Genomic DNA, 19310 nt, shown 5'->3' on the forward strand with positions numbered 1-19310 from the left:
AAAAAAATTGAAAATCCTTTCTAGTTCCAAAAACACATTATATGACATGGTTTAGAAATCCCTCGACATTCCTGTCACCTTCCTCTGGCTTGTTTCTTCCTTTTTTTTTGGTGGTGGTAGTAGTAGTAGTAGTAGTAGTAGTAGTAGATTGTTTCATTTTACTAATCTCTTAAAACATGGCTTCCAGTACAGGCAGGAAGTATCTTATACTAATAAGAGGTAATTAGACAATCTGGATTTCAATCCAGTCTTTACTGCTTACTACTTGGGTGACCTTCAGTGCATAATTTATCCTCTGGAGCTTCAGCTTCCTCCTCTTTAAGGTACGACTCATTAGCCAACTACAGTGAGTCATACCTGCAATTCCAGCTCCTCGGGAGGCTGAGGCAGGAGCAACTTAACAACACCCTTTCTCAAAATAAATACTAAAAATAAAAAGGGCTGGAGATGTTGTGTTGTCGTAGAGTATCCCTGGGTTTAATCCCCCGTACCTCCCCCACTAAAGCAACCAATACCAGAAAGGGTAATTTTTTTTTTTTTTCAGAACTGGGGATTGAACTCAGGCCCTTGCACTTGCCAGGGAAACACTTATTCCACTGAGCCATCTCCCCAGCCCCAGAAAGGGTAATTTTCATGGTGTAGATCTCAGGTGCCCCCCAAGTCTCATAATCAGAGGTGCGCCCAGGTCTGAAAGGGCAGGTCCGTGGGGTGTGACTTGGCAGGGTGTACTCACCTCTCTGGCTCTTCTCCTCCTCCTCCGCTTCCTTCGTACCCTGGTGTGAGCTGCTTTTCGCCACGCTCTTTTACCACGCATTCTGCCATGGGGCCTGCTCACTGCAGACTGGACCCACTGAACCTGTGAGCCAAAATAAATCCGTTCTGGGTGGAGGAGATAGCCTGGCAGCCTAAGTGCCTGACTGGCAAGTGAAAGGACCCGAGTTCAATCCCCAGGACCACATCATGTGCTGGCCACAAAGACCAGGCATGGTGGTGCATGCCTGTAATCCCAGCGCTAGGGAGGCTGAGACAAGAGGATCACTATGAGTCTGAACTGCGTAGTGGGACCCTGTACCAAATAAATAAATAAATGGTTTTAAAAAATAATAAACTAGTCCTCTGTAAATTGCAGGTGTATGCTATTAGGCTTCAGCGACAGTGACTAAAGTAATAGTTGAGTGAATGAAAAGACATCACCGGTGCAGTGGCTGAGACCAGCAGTCAGGGACACGTTCACTCCTCCAACAAGGATTCCTTGAGTGCCTCTGAGTGCAGGTGTAGCTTTAGGCACTAAGGACATAACAGTAACCACACTGATCCTCACCCTCATGGAACTCGCATTCCTGAGAGACAGTGGACGGTATATATGGTAAATAAGGGAGTAGAATGGATAGTGGTAGTGCTGAGGAGCAAATTGAAGTTGTCTGTGTCTATTTTAGTTTGTAGTGCTAGGGACTGAACCCAGGGCCTGTGCACTGTGCTGTATCTCCAGACCTTTTTATTTCATTTGTATTTTTTTTTTATTTTTATATTAGGGCAGGGTCTCACTAAATTGCCCAGGCTGGGCTTGAACTTGTGATCCTCTTACCCCCACCCCCAGAACCCTGGCACTGCAGGTGTGTGGTACTGCCCCAGCGTGGGGATGTAATTTTAGATAGGGAAGCCAGGGAAGCCCCCATGGAGAACCTGAGGCTGTGAGGGCACAGGCCACGTGGTTCTCAGGAAGGACATCTCAAGCAAAAGGAACAGCAAATGCCATGCCCACAGTGAGAATGCGCTTGCTGTATTAAGGGGCAGGGTCACATGACTGCAACAAAATGAGAAGTGAGAAAACAGCAGCAGAGGGGATCAGACAGGTAGCAGGGCAAGATCCCACAGTGCTTTGAAAGCCACTGGTAAGGTTCCAGTTCTTAGTTACTATATTTCTTTGTTTTGTTTTTTGAGGTAGCATCTTCCTCTGTAATCTAGGCTAGCCTCAAATTTGCAGTAATCCTCCTGCCTTAGCATACCAAGTGCTGAGATTACCATGTGTGCTACCATGCCAACTGTTATTTAAAAAAAAAAAAAAAAAACACGCACTGGGCCATCCAAATAGCTCAGCGGATTAAAGTACCTGTAAGCAGGCACAGGGGCTGGAGGTTTGATCCCTGGAACTGCTGTGCTGTCCCCACCCCCTGGGACACCCCGAGATGGTGATTGAGACTGGGTGTGGTAGCGCCCAGCTCTTGGGAGGCTGTAAACAGGCATATCACTACAAGTCCGATCTAGTAGTGAGTCCCTGAACACCCTGTAGACCCTTCCCTAAAAATACAGCAAAAAAAAAAAAAAAAAAAAAAACCCACAACTTTATTTTTTGGTACCAGGAATCAAAGGCAAGATCTTGTGCTTGCTAGGCAGGTGCTCGTGCCACTGAGCTATATCCCCAGTCCAACTTTTTTTCTTTTTTTCCTGTTTCTTTTTGGTGGTACTGGGGATTTGGGACCTTGTGCTTGCCAAGCAGGTGCTTATGCCGTTTTGAGCTATATCCCCAGGCCTGTTCATTAAAACAAAACAAAACAAAACAAAACAAAACAAAACAAAACAAAACAAAAACTGCTAAAATTCTGGGAAGGCAGCTATGCTCACCACTATACCACCAATGCTAAAATTCTGAGGAATGGATCAGCCAGCAACAGATACTTAACTTAGATTTGAGTAGCCAAGGCAGAATGTTGCTATGATAAATCCCTGGAATATAAAAGTGATTTTAGTACCAGGCACGGTGGCTCAAGATTTTGATCTCAGCACTTGGGAGACGAGGCAGGAGGATCGCTGCAAACGTGAAGCCAGCCTGCAATAAACAGGAACATTCAGGAAAACTCGATCTCGGGAAAAAGAAAAAAAAAAAGTGAGTTTGAAATCAGGCAAAAGGCAGATGCTGGGAAGACTCTGAGAAGAGTTAGTGTAAATTTAAAATGCCTCAAAGTATCTATAAGTAGAACCATAATCATCTCTATTTTTTCACAGTGCTGGGGATTGAACTAGGCAGTTCAGGCTGGCTTCAAACTCACAGCAGTCCTCCGGCCTCAGCCTCCCCAGTGCTGGGATTCCAAGAGTGAGCCACCACACCCGGCCTTTGTCTCAAAAACATAAATATATAAATAATTTAAAGGGAAATGAGGAGTTTTTGAAATAGAAAGAGGAGCCTCACTAGGTAGGGAGCTAAGCATCAGTGATTAACCTTTAGCCATGTGGAAAGCAGAAAACCCGACTAATGAATGAGAGACCTAAGGAGATTTTCAGGCACTGTGTTGAAGGTGATGCCTGCTTTCTTTTTGTTGCTTATAGTAAAGTGTCAGAAGAGACACACTGTGGGGAAATACGATTCTTTCTTTCTTTCTTCTTCTTTTTTTTTTATAAATACTATCCTAAAAAGAGCCAGAGGGCCCTGGGAGATAGCTCAGTAGAATAAGCACTTGCCTGGCATGTGCAGGGTCCCGAGTCCAATCCCCGGTACCACAAAAAAATAAATAAATTAAATTAAATTAATTTAAAAATAAAAGGAGCCATAAACTGGGTGTGGTGGCGCATGCTTAGAAACCCAGCTACTCAGGAGGTTGAGGTGGGAGGACTGCAAATTCAAGGCCAGCCCTAGGCCACTTAGCAAGACCCTCTCAAACAAAAAGAAACACAAAGGCAGCCAAAGTTTGTTGGATTTTAAATCAGCATTTCCACATAGCAAATTAGGCTTAAATTTAAAAATGGCTTCTCGGGGCCGGGGAGATGGCTCGGTGGAGTGGGCGCTTCCCTGGCAAGTGCGGGGGCCTGAGTTCAATCCCCGGTTCCGCCAAAAATAAATAAATAAATAAATAAATAAATAAATAAATAAATATGGCTTCTGGGGGCCAGGGAGATGGCTCAGTAGAATAAGTGCTTGCCTGGGCCTGAGTTCAATCCCTGGTTCTGGGAAAAAAAAAAAAGGCTTCTGTTGAAGACATCAAATCCAGGGTACTCTCAGGAAAACACTGTATAAGAATGAGGCCAAGCTGGTGCATACTTGTGATCCCAGTAATTGGAAGGCAGAGGCAGGAAGATCACCACGAATTTGAGGCCAGCCTGGGCTACACAGCAAGACCTACATATCTCAAAAAGAAAAAAAAAAAAAAAAAGAAAGAAAAGGGGTGAGGAAGATACCTCAGCAGTCTAAGTGCCTGCCTGGCGTGCACAAGGACCCAAGTTCAATCCCCTGTGTTACATGCCATGCCAGCCTGTAATCCCAGCGCTGGGGAGGCTAAATAGCTAAATAAATTATATATATATTTTTTTCTTTTTATGGTTTTTCTTTTTTTTTTTAATATTTATTTGTTTATTTATTTGTGTCTGTGTGTGGCCAGCTCAGCCCACCAGGGGGCGGGGCTGGCTGGCATGTGGTGCTGGGGGATTGAACCGCAGTCCCTGTGCTCTGCTTAGCTTAGCTTGTTCTAAGTAGGTGCTTTAGACCACCGAGCCATCTCACCAGCCCCCCTCTTTTGCTTTTTGAGACAGGGTCTCAAAAGGAAAAGCTGAGCAGTGTCATCCCTCAGTAATCTCACCATATGCCTCAACACCAGAGAATTTATCCTGAAGAGATTTATGCTTAAGGAGCAAGCCCCACTATGACTGTCGCCATCCACAAACAAGACAATTATGTTGACAGAAACACTGTCAGCTTGGATCAAGAGGGGCGGGGACAATACAAAATGTGAAGAGGCCTCTGGGCCTCCAAACTTCAACAACAAAAAACTGGTTGAGAAAACTGCATGGCTGAAAATATGGGCTTTTATGGGGAAAGAAAGGTGGCTCAGGATAGCGAACAAGGACCCCACCATGGAAGCCAAGAGCTCTCTATTGGAAAGTATTCTCAGGCTCTGAGTTCTAGTCAGTGAACGGACAGCTTCTTACCCTGCTAGATATTTTTGTTTGTTGAGACAGAGTCTATGAGTATAGGCTGGCCTTGAACTTGCAGTCCTCTTGCCTCAGTCTCCAAAGTCCTGGGATGATGACAGGCATATGCAGTGATGCCAGGCTTGTGCTGATTTTAGTCTTTCTGTAGGCTAGTGAGTATTTTGTATATCCATTTCTGTCCCTTAAACATAGCACTATCTATAGAAGCTATCACATGCTTGCCCCAAGTGCCACCAATCCAGAGAAGCCTGTTCTGCATCTTGATGTTTTGTTTTGTTTTTGCGGAACCAGGGATTGAACTCAGGCCCTTGCGCTTGCCAGGGAAGCGCTTATTCTACTGAGCCATCTCCGCAGCCCTTGATCTGATTTATTTATTTATTTATTTATTTATTTATTTATTTAGTGAAACCAGGGATTGAACTCAGGCCCTTGCGCTTGCCAGGGAAGCGCTTATTCCACTGAGCCATCTCCCCAGTCCCCTTGATCTGTTTTAGATGACAAGATTCTGGGTTTCAAGCTGATAGGATAATGGGAGGAGACTTGTTTGCCTTGGGAAGGTGAAACTAATGTCCATATGTAAAGGTCGTGATTGTGGGGGTAGACTGTGTTAGGCTGGCTTCCAGATACACCTTAACGATCTTTACCTACACATATCCCCCTCTCCCAGTACTGGGGATCTGGGGATCGAACCTGGGGAATTCTGAGTACATTTCCAGTCCTATTTATTTATTTGAAGTTAAGAGCAGAAAATACTGGGTAAAAGAAAGCTATATTTAGTAGGGGAAAGAAAGCTTCTAAGACAGGCAGAAGGGATCCTAAGTGGGTTGCCCAGTTTTTTGAGACAGGAACTTGCTAAGGTGCCCAGGTTGGTCTTGCACTTGTGATCATCCTGCCTCAGCCTCCCAAGCTGCTAGTATTACAGGCATCTGTACTCTTCTGCAGTCTCCTGCAATGCACAGGGCTGACTTTGTATACGTAGAGAGGTGTTGCAGAAACGATAGAGTAAGGTTTCCGAAGCGGGCTAAGTTAAAAGCATCGTGGTTTCCATCTTGTTCCCTCTTGGACTGCTCTTTCTGGGAGAAGCCAGCCACTGTGTCCCAGGACACTCAAACAACCTGCAGGAGACGCACACACAGAACTGGCCTGGGTCTTCCTGCCAGCAGCTAATAGCTGCTTGCCAAGCAGGCAAGTAAGGCATCTTGGAGACACGGCTTCACTCCAACTAAGCCAGGGCCGCCAAGCTAACCTGCTTGTGACTCTTATCTACAGAGCCCAAGAGCAGGTAAATGTTCATGGTTTTAAGCCACTTCATTTTGGAGATGCTTGCTATGCAGCAACAGGAAACTAAAACCCTAACAGTATCATTGGCCCCACTTTACACATAGACAGATGCAGTCAGGAAGAAGTAAGAAGCTCGCTAGGGCTGTGCTGAGATTTGAAGCAGGGCAGTCTGACTTCAGGGTCTAGTTCTGCTTTTTCCTCTTGAGACAAGGTCTCAACCTGTAGCCCAGGCTGACCTTGCTTTACAGGATGTTAGCATTTGAGCAAGCATGCCATTTCATTCACATAAATAATAGCCTTTTTTTTTTTTTTTTTTTTTTGAGAAAAGATTTCACTCTGTAGTTCTGGAGTTTTTTTTTTTTTTTTTTTCACCAGGGATCGAACTCGGGACTTTGTGCTTGCCAGGCAGGCGCTTATGCTGCTGAGCTATCTCCCCAGCCCTTTATTCACATACTTACGTCAGGCTGAAATCCCCAGTTTCTCTTTATCCAAACAACAGTTAAATTAGCTCTCTTTTTCACACATTAGTGTTTCAAACCTAACATTAGGTTGTACATTTTTATATCTTCTGTCATTGTAGACACTTCAGAAGGATTTTTTTTTGGGGGGGGGTGGCTGGCTCAGGCTGCCTTAAGTGTGGGTTTGGTGTGGCATGTGGAGCTGGGGATCAAACTGTGGTCCTGCAAGATGACTAGGTTTGCCCAGGCAGGCACTTAAACAACTGAGCTAACTGGCAAGCCCCGTCATTGTAGATACTTCAGATCCATCATTTTAAGTCAAAATCTTTAGACTCCTCATTTTGTCTTTTTTCTTTCAATTCTAATTCACATCATCTTAAAATCTGATTAGCTTTATTTTATTTATTTACTTTTTGAGACAGTCCCTGTAGTTCAGGCTGACCTTGAACTCTCTTTGTAGTGCAGGCTGGCCTTGAACTCCCAACAATCCTCCTGCCTTAGCCTCCAGAGTACTGGGATTACAGGCTGTGACAGCATGCATCAGCATGATTAGCTCCCCTTGTACAGCTTCCTTCAGATAACTGCTCACTGGGGCTGGGGATATAGCTCAGTGAGTGGCACAAGTGCCTGCCTGGCAAGGGTGAGGCCATGGGTTCCTGGTACCACAGGGGAAAAAAAAAAGATAACTGCTTGTATGCTGACTGGGCCCCTCCAGATGAATAGCAGGGTATTTTTTAAAAATTTTAAAAATTTATTTATTTTGTACAGGGTCTTGCTACACAGCTTGGACTTGTAGTGATCCTCCTGTCTCAGCCTCCCCAGTGCAGGGATTACAGGTGTGTGCCACCATGCCCAGTTTTCTTGGCCAGCACAGCATGCCTGGGGTTCTGAGGTGGCACCAGGGATCAAACCCAGATCCTTGTGCTTGCCAGGCAGGTGCCTAGACCGCTAAGCTATCTCCTCAGCCTACTAGCAGTTGTGAGGTGTTTATGATAAATACATACTTCTTCAGCCTGAGTTGTTGTATCATTCAGCCCATATTCCCTATTGGCTTGAGTCTAGATGGTCTAAGTTTATGATACTGCCTATGTAATATCCCAAAAAAAGAATGCTTTTAGAATAATGTGTCTATTTCTTAAACTATTGCAGGTACTGGTCATGACTACCTCAATGTGTCAGGATCTAGTGAGAAAAAAAAGCTCATTCTAGATAGTTCAAAAAAGAAACTGTCCAGGGGCCAGGGAGATGGCTCAGTAGAATAAGTGCTTCCCTGTCAAGCACAAGGGCCTGAGTTCAATCCCTGGTTCCACCAAAAAAGAAAAAAGAAAAAGAAACTGTCCAGATGTGGTGGCACATCTGTGTAATCCCAGCTCTGTGGCGGCTGAGACAGGAGGATCACTGGGAGTATCAACGAGAAATGCGCAGTGACCCGATCTCAAAAATAGTCAGGCGCTTATGCCACTGAGCTGTCCCCCGCCCTGGTCTCAAACAAAAGAAGACTTAACAGAGAAATAGTCACAAATATGATGAAATTGCTTAAAAAGTAAAAAAAGAAGATACTGAGGTATCCCACAGTAACAGTGGACTCCCAAGAGTGCTTCCTGATAGCTGAACAGTGACTAGATCATGGCAAGGGAGTCTGGGAAATGGAGTTCGCAGGAAGAGGTTGAAGAATCTGAAAGTAAGTGAATGACCCAGGCCCTGTCTTTCTCCACTGTGCGTGTTCCTAAGCCACCAGTTTGACAGTCTGTTCTAGGAGCTAGCTAGGTGCCAGAGACTACTGGATCTGACAGCAAGGACTCTGAGCCACACACAGTGTGACTCAAGTCTTGGCACCTGTACACGCTAGTAGCTTGACCATGAGCAAGTCATCCAGCTCGTCTGTGATTCAGTTTCCTCAATTATAAAATGAGGACAAAAATAACAGCTACATCCCAGAGGTGTGGTAAGCACATCTTATAATGTAAAGCATTTTGCGTAGTATATGGTGAATAGTCTATAAATGCACCACAAAAAAAAGTTGTTAGATTAGTTGAAAATGAAATATCTGTTTAGTTATCCATTATTCCATTGTCCATTATTTCCACTGTTTTTCACAATTCCTTAAAATTTCCAAGGACATTTCCATAGGCCCATTCCTAAAGGTACCGATGTCTAAGACCTCTGCACTCAACCTCACTGAGGTAATTCAACTGAAACTTTCAGTTGAAAAACACCTAATTTCTCTAATTTCATTATTTTATGTGTTTATATTTTTTTCTTTTTTTCTTTTGTATTTAGGACAGGGTCTACAGGGTCTCACTGTGTAGATCAGACTGGTAGTGATCCTCCTGTTTACAGCCGCCCAAGTGCTAGGATTGGGGTGGGGCCGGCACTGCCTCTTTTTTTTTTTTTTTCAAGTTTGTTTATTGACATGGAATGTATGCTATGTAGACCAGGCCGGCATGGCTGCCTTGGCATGCTGAATCAATTCAAAACTTTTATTTCAAAGTCACTTTGGTTTTTTTTGTTTTTGTTTTGCGGAACCAGGGATTGAACTCAAGCCCGTGCGCTTGCCAGGGAAGCGCTTATTCCACTGAGCCATCTCCCTGGCCCTCAAAGTCACTTTGACCTCAGGAAAGAGCCTTCAGAAGTACTACAGTGCCAGATCTAGTGGGTAAGGTGGAGGACTCGCTGCAATCTTTTATTTCAGTTTTTTTGAGATAAGGTCTTGCTCTACAATTCAGGCTGGCTTGAACACAGTGTGTATCCCAGGCTGGCCTGAAACTCAGCTGTCCTCCTGCCTCAACCTCCTGAGTGACTGGGATTATAATGTTTTTACAGTCTGCCTTTCTATTGAATGACACTAGGCAGCAGCGTCACCACATTTTTGACCACACCTCCCAAAGAACACTTGAAGCTGGTGACACCAGCTTGTTATCCCAGTTCTTGGGAGGTTGTGGCAGAAGTCTGCCATGAGTTGAAGGCCAGCCTGGGGTACACAGTGAGATGGTCTCAGAAAACAGCCAAAGGGGCTGGGGAGATGGCTCAGTAGGATAAGCGCTTGACTGGCAAATGCAAGGATCTGAGTTCAATCCCCGGTTCCACCAAAAACAAAAAAAAAAAAAAAAAAAAAAAAAAAAAAAACACCCAAAGAGCTGCTTCAGAAAGCAGTAAGGACAGTGAGACAAATGTGCTCCACAAGACAGGGACTATTTGGAGGTGGATTAATGGCAGTGTGTCTTTTGCTGTAGTATTTTAAAAGTTTAAACACTGTATTATTTGATCAGCCCCTTCTTATGCCCCAAAGGCAGAAGCTCAAAGTGTTTACAATCTAGTTCTTAGTATTTATTAACATTACCTGTTCTTGGGCTGGGGAGATAGCTCAGTAAAATAAGTACTTGCCTGGCAAGCGCAAGGGCCTGAGTTCAATCCCCTGTTCTGCCAAACAAACAAAAAACATTATCTGTTCTTGCCATAGGAAATCGGTAACCCCAAGTCCAGATATATTAGAAATATCCCGTGACTGAAAATAATAGTAGCTACTAGATATGGAGAACTTCCTATGCCTGGCAACGTAATTTTTTTTTTTTTTTTTTTTATTCTGGCAGCATGAGTAATGCCCAGTTTTTATTATCTCACACATGCTCACAACAACCTTAAGGGGGCGTGGAACCACGCTAAATTTTTATGACCAAGATTCAGGGACTTTAAGTGCTTTTTCAGGGTCCGGGGAGATGGCTCAGTAGGATAAGCGAGTTCAATCCCCAGTTCCGCAAAAAAAATAAAAAAATAAAAAATTTAAGTACTTTTTCAAGGTCACATAGGCGGTACTCATGTGGTACATTTACTCATGTGTTTACCATTTATTGAGCTCTGACTGCTCTCAGCAGAGCAGCTCTGCAGGTGCAAAGTAAACAGTTCACTGGGCGCGACGGCACACGCCAGTAATCCCGGCACTCAGGGGGCTGAGGCAGGAGGATGCATGCGAGTTCGAGTTCGAGGCTACAAAGCGAATTCAAGGCCAACCTGAACTGCATAGTGAAATCCTGTCTTCAAAAAAAAGAGAAAATTTAAAAGGTAAACAGTCCAGCCCGGCCGGAAGTTTCAGGTTGCACAGTAGGGGCGGAGGGGGTGGGGGCAGAAACTATGAATAAACAAATATTACAATCCCCAGTGGTAACTGCTATGATAAACGCTCATCGCCCAAAACACAGCCAGATCTCCGACACTGTGACAAGAAGTTCTGTGCACTTACGGGACCAAAGGAAAAACCCTACAGTTATGAACTAAGCTTATGTCCTTTGACAAACGCTTTAAAAACGTGCCAGTAACAAAAACCAGGTTACACCCGGACTACAACAACTTCGCTTAACGAGGAAGCCGGCGCGGCCGGTCGTGGCTAGTCGGCGGGCAGGGCGGGGCGGGGCCGGAAAGGGGTGCGCGACGGGTGGGCGGGGCCTGCGTTGATTGGCAGGGGTGGGGCCTCGCGCCCTGCCGCTCCAACTCGCCGGCAGGTTGGGGTGCATCCCGGCCGCGGGCCCGGGAACTGCGCCGCCCGCCTCTCCCCGGCCGCGTCCCGAGGGCTGGACGCGCTGGGCAAGCTGAGCGGCGCGCGGGCCAGCCTGGAGGCTGACGGTCGGCAAAGTTTGGCCTGAAGAGGAAGTGGCCACCAGCCCTGGCAGGTGGCAGCCGGGCCCGGGCGAGGCGCTCGCGGCCCCCGCCGGGCTGTAGACGAACGCGCGCCCCGACCCCGGCTCCGAGCTGAGTCCCGGGACCTCGGGAGCCCGCCCCGCGAGAGGAGCGCGGCGACCGCCGGGGGAAACAACTCGGAAGTTGGCGAGAGGCTCCGCCCCTCCGCCGCCTCCCCGCCCCCAGCCCTGGCAGCCGGAGCTCGGGTCAAGCCCTGGCTGTGAGCCCCCGCCGGGCAGTGGCACCGGGGAGCATGGACCCCCGGGCCGCCGCCTCTGCTTCCCCGCAGGGGAGGCGACCGAGGCTCCGGGACTCGCCCTGCGCCTCCGGACGCCTCGGGATGCTGGCTGCCCTCCTCCTGCTCCTTGGTAAGAACCGAGACGGGACGCCCCAGCCGGCGCCCAGCCCCAGAGCTGTCTCTGCGGCTGGCCGGTCCGTGGGTGCCCCGCTTTGCGACCCGTCGCCGACCCCCGCACAGCTCCTGCACTGTGCAGCTCCGCTCATTTCTGGGCCTCGCTCGGTGTCCCCAGATCACCCTAGCAACCTCTCGGGCGCTGCTGGCGGGCCTGAGTTGAGGTCTCACACCACAATCCCCAGCGTCTCTGCCCCGACCCTGGAGCTACCCGGAAGTCTCCTTCTGGAGTTCAGGTGAAGAAAACTTCTGACTTACTCTCCTGCCCTTTCTGGCTCTCCCTTTAGGAGGCGCTCTGGCCCATCCAGACCGGACTATTTTCTCAAATCCTGGTAAGTAGAGGGAGCCCCTGTGGCTCTACTTGGGGCTTAGGGATGAAGACTGACCTACTGTGGTTTTGGAGTGAAGACCATTTATCTTTGATGTTACAGACGGGGAAACTCAGGTGCGGTGTAGGCCCTCACCTGGCAGTATTTAGGTACCCTTTCATTCTTTTCCATGGAGCAGCCTTGCTCAGTCTCGCTAAAATATAATCTTCAGGAGAGTAGATAGCACTTCCTGCTCCCCCGGCCTGGGCACTGGCATGGAGCTGACCTGAGCATTGTTCGTGGTGCTGATAGTAAGGTAGAGCTATGAAGGGTTTTGAGAGGGAGAGGCCAGTGGGCTGGGGGATTTTGCTCCCTGTTGAACAGCATGGCCCATGGAGACCACAGGCCTGGGGAGGGGTGGGATGTTAAGGGCTCTCTACCAGCGTCCCTCCCTTCCTTCCTCCAGCCTGTGTGAGCCCCCCAGCACTGCTCCTGGAAGTGCAGGGAACCTTACAGAGGCCCCTGGGACGGGACAGCCGCAGCTTCCCCACCAACTGTACCTGGGTCATCCTGGGCAGCAAGGAGCAGACTGTGACAGTCAGGTGAGAAGAAGGCACAAGCCCTTTCCTCTCCCCTGTCCCTTTTCCATCCACTGTGGATGTCTGCAGAAGTCAGGTTCTCTCTAGCCTTTCCATCCTTGCCAACAGGAAAAGAGGAGAATTTTATTTGGCCTAGACGGCCTAAAAGCTGAACTTGTTCTGGGCCACATTTGGTAAATGGAAGTTGAACTGAGGTGGACTGTTTCGGGTTTTGTTCGTTCCCAATACTGGGGATTGAACTCATAAAACTGTTCTGAGGAGTTCTTCAGTCTGTTGTACACCTGTGCCTGAAATTCACAGCAGTCGTAATTATCTTAGAACCTTTCCCAATTTCAGGTTTTTTAGTTCATTTGGTTAGTTGGTGTGGTTCTTTTTTTCTGCAGTGCACACATGCTAGGCAAGTGCTCTGCCACAGAGCCATATCTCCAGCTACCCCCATACGCTGAACATTCCCAGGCTTCCCAGGCTCCTCTGACCATAGGTCGTGTTCCATGGTAAATACTTGGCTGGTAGCTTCACACAGTTCACTTGCTGTGAATTTATCCAGAAAGAGAGCAACCTGGAGAGAGGCTGTTGGGACAGAGGGCTCTGCACACTGGGAGGGTATCAGTCTTGCTCAGCTGAACTGGGGGCTAGTGAGTGAGTTCCAGTTAATTGAACTATCCTAGTAATTGTTGTATTCTGGGGCCATAGTTGGCTGACATTACTGCAACAACCAAAAAGCAATGAAACTTTTGTTGTTTTGATAAATGCACTTAAGCCTGGAATACAATTCAGTTATTCCAGTGGGTCCTAGTATATATCTCATGGTCCCATGATACCATAGGCCTCTGTTAGGACTGTTCCCATTGTTTACATTTGGTTTAGTTACCCCTGAGAGAGTACTGGGATTGAACCTAGGGCCTTCCTGCTGAGCTACATCCCCAGCCTTTTTAAATTATTTTATTTGGACATAGGGTCTTACTAATCTGTATTTGCCCAAGCTGGGCTCAAATGTGCAGTTGTCCTGCCTCAGCCTCCCAGAGTGCTGGAGTTACAGGCATGCATCTCCACAGGCTTGAATCTCCACATCCGGCGTCCACTCTTTTATTTGGCTCTTTTGAGTCGTGGATAAGCAGTTGTTTGTGCTTCTTGGGATAGAAGGGGTCTGGTGGCACTAGGTGGAAGCAGCAGGAAGCACTCTAGAGCATCTCATGTCCTGTTCTCCTTGGCCTCCGTAGGTTCCAGAAACTGCACCTGGCCTGTGGCTCAGAGCGTTTGCTCCTGCGCTCTCCTCTTCAGCCACTGATCTCCCTGTGTGAGGCGCCTGCCGGCCCTCTGCAGCTGCCAGGAGGCAATGTCACCATCACCTACAGCTATGTTGGGGCCAGAGCACCCATGGGCCAGGGCTTCCTGCTCTCCTATAGCCAAGGTAGGTTGTACAGGAATGTGAGAGGGGCCATTAGAATAGATACTGGAAGCCCCAGGGAGGAGGAAAAGACCCTGAGGGCGTGGTACCTCACAGCCTTCTCTGCTGCATCTGCAGATTGGCTGATGTGCCTGCGGGAAGAGTTCCAGTGCCTGAACCACCGCTGTATACCTGCCGCCCAGCGCTGTGATGGGTTCGATGCCTGTGGTGATGGCTCTGATGAAGTGGGTTGCAGCTCAGACCCATTCCCTAGCTTGAGCCCAGACCCTGACCCTACCCTCTCCTGTAATCTCACCCTGGAGGACTTCTATGGGGTCTTTTCCTCCCCTGGATTTTCACACTTCGCTTCAGTCTCCCATCCCCAGTCTTGCCTGTGGCTGCTGGACCCTCACGATGGCCGGCGGCTGGCAGTTCGCTTCACAACCCTGGACTTGGGCCCTGAGGATGCAGTGCATGTGTATGATGGCCCCGGGCCTCCCGAGACACCTCGGCTGCTACGTAGTCTAACCTGCTTCAGCAATGGCAAGGCTGTCACTGTGGAGACATTGTCTGGCCAGGCTGTCGTGACCTACTACACACCTGACAAGAGCAGCGGTCGGGGATTCAATGCTACCTACCATGTGCGGGGATACTGCTTGCCTTGGGACCGGCCCTGTGGCTTGCGCTCTGGCCTGGGGGCTGGCGAGAGCCTAGGGGAGCGCTGCTACAGTGACACACAGCGCTGCGATGGCTCATGGGACTGTGCTGACGGTACAGATGAGGCAGACTGCCCCAGCTGCCCACCCGGACACTTCCCCTGTGGGGCTGCCAGCACTCCTGGCACCACTGCCTGCTACTTACCTGCTGACCGCTGCAACTACCAAACATTCTGTGCCGACGGAGCAGATGAGAGACGCTGCCGGCACTGCCAGCCTGGCAACTTCCGATGCCAAGATGAGAAGTGTGTATACGAGACATGGGTGTGTGATGGGCAGCCGGACTGTGCAGACGGCAGCGATGAGTGGGAATGTTCCTATGCCCTGCCCCGCAAGGTCATCACAGCCGCAGTCATTGGCAGCCTGGTGTGTGGCCTGCTGCTGGTCATTGCCCTGGGCTGCACCTGCAAGCTCTATGCCATTCGCACCCAGGAGTACAGGTCAGTGAAGTAGGGCTGGCTGTGGAAACATGGGGAATGAGGGCAGCTAGTGCAACCACAGGAGAACTTGCAGGTACCCACCTTTTTTTTTTTTTTTTTTTTTTTTTCCGGAACCGGGGATTGAGCTTAGATCCTTGCGTTTGCCAGGGAAGTGCTTATTCTACTGAGCCATCTCCCTGGCCCCTGGGGTACCCACCTTGATCAGCTCTTGGAAAGACCAAGACTGAGCCCTGAAAGCAGTCCCAAGGAAGGAGGGTCATCGGATGACCTTTAGGAATTTCATTGCATAGTTTCAACTCTCCTGGGCTGCGTGTGGTGGGGAGAGGCCTAAGGGGTGGGGTAAGCCATCCTGACTGAGGGCTACCAGTGACTGAGCAGCGCCCATTCCTCCCAGCATCTTTGCGCCACTCTCCCGGATGGAGGCCGAGATTGTGCAACAGCAGGCACCCCCTTCCTATGGGCAGCTCATTGCTCAGGGTGCCATCCCGCCTGTGGAAGACTTTCCTACAGAGAACCCTAATGACGTAAGTCATTCCTTCCAGCCCTGGCTCCTCCGGTCCCAGCCCCACTATGGCCACACTGTACTTGTCTCACCCCCCTAACCCTCTGACTGACCTCTGCCTCTTCTCCATGCAGAACTCAGTGCTGGGCAACCTGCGTTCTCTGCTGCAGATCTTGCGCCAGGATATGACTCCAGGGGGTGCCTCAGGTGGCCGCCGCCGCCAGCGGGGCCGCTCAGTGCGTCGCCTGGTTCGCCGTCTCCGTCGCTGGGGCCTGCTTCCTCGAATCAACCCTCCAGCTCGCACCCCTGAGACCAGGCCCCAGGTCACACCTTCCTCTGCTGCTCTGGAGGGCCCAGATGGCAGCACAGGTTCAGCCTGTGAGGGTGGGGCAGTAGGTGGGCAGGATGGGGAGCAAGCCCCCCCTCTGCCCATCAAGTCTCCCCTCCCATCTGCCAGCACAACTCCAGCCCTCCCTACTGTCCCTGAGGCCCAGGGGCCACTGCCCTCAGTGCCTTTAGAACCATCACTGTTGTCTGGAGTGGTGCAGGCTCTTCGAGGCCGCCTTCTGCCAAGCTTGTGGCCCCCAGGACCAACCTGGACCCCGCCTGGACCCCACACAGCGGTCTTGACCCCAGAGGATGAGGATGATGTGCTGCTGATGCCACTGGCTGAGCCAGGAGTCTGGGTGGTTGAGGCAGAGGATGAACCACTGCTTTCCTGAGGTGACCTGGCTCCTCTGCGGGCTCCAGTCAACAGGGGCAGAGCTTTCTAGAGGGTGGTTCAACTTTCCCACTGACCTGTATAGCTGCTGGAAGTTGAATATCCCACAGGCAGGAAGAGGGCTCAATAAGACCCCTGCTGAATACAGCTGGAGACCACCATCTTCCACCACCTCTCTCCCTCCATCCTGTGGCTATCCAGAACATACAGTTCTTAAAGGATCATATGCCTGGACACTCCATCTTTGCCAAACCCTTACCTAAAAGTGGCCTTAGGCACCAGAATACCAATTGGTTGGAAACCTGCCTGTGTCCAAGAGGATTCAGGCCCAGCCAGAGGTTCTGCCAGCCTCCTTCCCTAGGGGGCCTGATTTACAAAAAGAATGCACCTAATACCTCTGTCCCATAGCCAGGCCACTGTCCAAGAAATCAAAGTAAACAATAAAGGAATCATAAGTTTTAACATCTTGCAAATTAGCTGAGCCCTGTCTTCCTACCATCTCCAACTGTGTTCATCTCATCTTGTTCCTGCTTTGTGCTTGTGCTGAGCCCACACCTGCTGCTCTCTTCCCGGTCATTTGCCAGCCACCCCACTCTTCAAAAGGTAAGAACAGTCAAGGAACCCAGAAGGACCAGCCCTTTCCAGGGGCCCAGGCAGAGCTAGGGCCCTGCCTTCAATAAGGGACACCAAGCACCAAGTCACTATTCAGAGCCAGGCCAGAAGTCAGGAGCCATCTGGGGCCTTGCAGCTGGGAAGGTTCCTATTCATGAAGGGCTCTCCACAGATCACAGGAGCAGGCTGTCCCTAGTGGAATGCAGGAGCTGTGACTGCCCTCCACCCCCACCAGTCATGTAACAGTCTGGCCTAGCTCCCCGAAGCAGGCAACCATTAGTTGAAGGCAGATCATATTCAAGGTGTGGAAGTGCTGGCATCACAACGAAATCCAAGGGGTCTTCCTGGAGGAGGGTTTAGTCTGAATTCTCAGCCAGGTGTGGTAGTGCACACTTTACGGGAGTGTTTGGGAGATGGAGTTGGGAGGATTGATGCAAGTTCAATTGTGAACTACATAGAGACACTGTTTCAAAATAAATAAAAGATGCTCTCAGCACTTAGTACAGAGGTGAGAATTGTAGACAGGACAAGCAAATTAAGACACTTAAGGGCTAGACCGTGGACCTGAGAAAAGGCAGCGGGGACATAAGTAGTGGCTAGCAGAAAAAAGCTGGGGAGGATGGGGAAAAAAATGGCCTGTGAGGAGTATTGGAACGTTGTCCCAGGAAAGCAAGGTACAGCAGCTGGAACAAAAGCTATGGAAGGGTTGGGGATAGGGGAAGGAAAGGAAGCTGAGGCATCCCTGACAAAACCAAGTCCTTGGTCACCCAGCCCCCTGCTGGAGGGGCCGTTGATTACAACCTGTCAGCATCTTCATTAGAGCAGTAATTACACAATTTCCTCTCCTGGTGAGCAAGAGCCTGAAGAAACAAAGGGGAAGTTCACCCATGTGTAGCCCTGGGATCTGGCATCTTGGCCCAGGGAAGACCTGCACTCCTTTCACTCCATGCCTGCTCCAGAGATTGAGGCAGGGCCTCCCAAGAACCCAGGTCCTGCTCACGATCCTCCCATCTTTTTTTTTTTTTTTTTTTTTTGCAGAACCGGGGATTGAACTCAGATCCTTGTGTTTGCCGGTCAAGCGCTTATCCTACTGAGCCATCTCCCCAGCTCCAATCCTCCCATCCTTTAGGGCCTCCGTCCCCATGCCAACGGCCCTTGCATCCTCTCAGTGCCAGTCCAGTGAAAACAAGCAGGAAAATGGTGCTCTCCCCATCCAGCACTGGCCTTTGCCCTCCTCTTTGCTGTTCTGTTCCTCCACAGCCATCTCAAAAATGTGTACCCTGACTTCATCGTTGACCTATTTCAGATCTTTTTTCTTTTAGAAGTATTGCCAACTTGAGTGGGCAAAGATTTAAGATAAATGTGCTGAAGGGTTGCTTCAGAATGATGGAAGGACGACTTTAGGGGAAAGTTTACTAAGGCCTGTGCTTATAGCTTAGTGGTCTGAAAGAATTTTCTCGGTGCTGAGTGTTTACATGATGTAAGTAGCAGTACTGCTTTGCCAGCCATGGTAAGGCCCAAGCCAGTGGAGAGGAAGAATTGGCCTCCCTGAATGGGCAGCATAGGGAAGCCCAAGACAGAGGGTCCTGCCCAAGCGAGGGCGGGTTGGGGGAACATTTGACTTTACTTTCTCTGAAACCTAGGTTTTTCTTTTTTTGGTACTGGGAGAAGATTTTCTTTTTTCTGGCTCAGGCTGCCTTAAGGGCGAGTCTGGTACTGGGAATCAAACTCAAGCTCATTCCTGCCAGGCAGGCCCTGGTGCACTACTATATTCCTGGCCCCTGAAACCCACGGAAAAGAAACAAGCAAACTTTATGTCACTATGTGGCATAGTGGAAATAAAACTGACTTAGATAATGAATTTCTTTTAGGTCAAGATTTTGGAGGCTTCAGGCTGCAGAGATAGCCCAGCGATCTAAGTGCCTGCCTAGGCAAGTGCAAGGACCCGGGTTCAATCCTCAGTACCACATGCTGGGCTGGCCCCACCCAGGGCTCTCGGAGCTGGCTGGCATGGTGGGTGGCACATGCCTGTAATCTCAGCGCTGGGGAGGCTAAAACAAGCAGAATCACTACAAGTCCAAGATGCCCCTGAGCTGTGTAGTAAGACCCCGTACCAAATACCTAAAATTAAAAATAAAAAGATTTTGGAAGTTTCAGTTTGTAATCGATAGGCCCTGCTGACCCGGGCTCTGATGGGCAGAGGGCAGCATATCACAGCAGGAGCTCAAGGCATGGCAGAGCCATTCATCTAATGCAGAATGAAGGAGAGAGACACTAGGGCCC

The 19310-nt window shown here is 49.3% G+C and overlaps 1 protein-coding gene across 1 annotated transcript; it reads left to right on the forward strand.

Annotated features, from left to right (window-relative positions):
* Positions 1 to 11116: 11116 nt before the first annotated feature.
* Lrp10 (LDL receptor related protein 10) lies at positions 11117 to 17732 on the forward strand. The gene is made up of 8 exons (XM_004646647.2): positions 11117 to 11698; positions 12030 to 12074; positions 12517 to 12652; positions 13870 to 14060; positions 14175 to 15192; positions 15587 to 15716; positions 15829 to 16417; positions 16526 to 17732. The coding sequence occupies exons 1-7, from the start codon at positions 11584 to 11586 to the stop codon at positions 16414 to 16416; spliced, it is 2223 nt and encodes a 740-aa protein (XP_004646704.2). The 5' UTR covers positions 11117 to 11583; the 3' UTR covers position 16417; positions 16526 to 17732.
* Positions 17733 to 19310: the final 1578 nt, after the last annotated feature.

This window comes from Octodon degus, unplaced genomic scaffold (genome assembly GCF_000260255.1).
Source record: "Octodon degus isolate 3935 unplaced genomic scaffold, OctDeg1.0 scaffold00276, whole genome shotgun sequence".
Classification (NCBI taxonomy): domain Eukaryota; kingdom Metazoa; phylum Chordata; class Mammalia; order Rodentia; family Octodontidae; genus Octodon; species Octodon degus.

Bases quoted from the DNA above. Each gene is read 5' to 3' on its own strand.
- Lrp10 (XM_004646647.2), top strand. From the start codon at position 11,584: ATGGACCCCCGGGCCGCCGCCTCTGCTTCCCCGCAGGGGAGGCGACCG. The intron at 15,193-15,586 runs GTCAGTGAAGTA...CATTCCTCCCAG, and splicing joins ATTCGCACCCAGGAGTACAG to CATCTTTGCGCCACTCTCCC. The intron at 15,717-15,828 runs GTAAGTCATTCC...TTCTCCATGCAG, and splicing joins CTACAGAGAACCCTAATGAC to AACTCAGTGCTGGGCAACCT.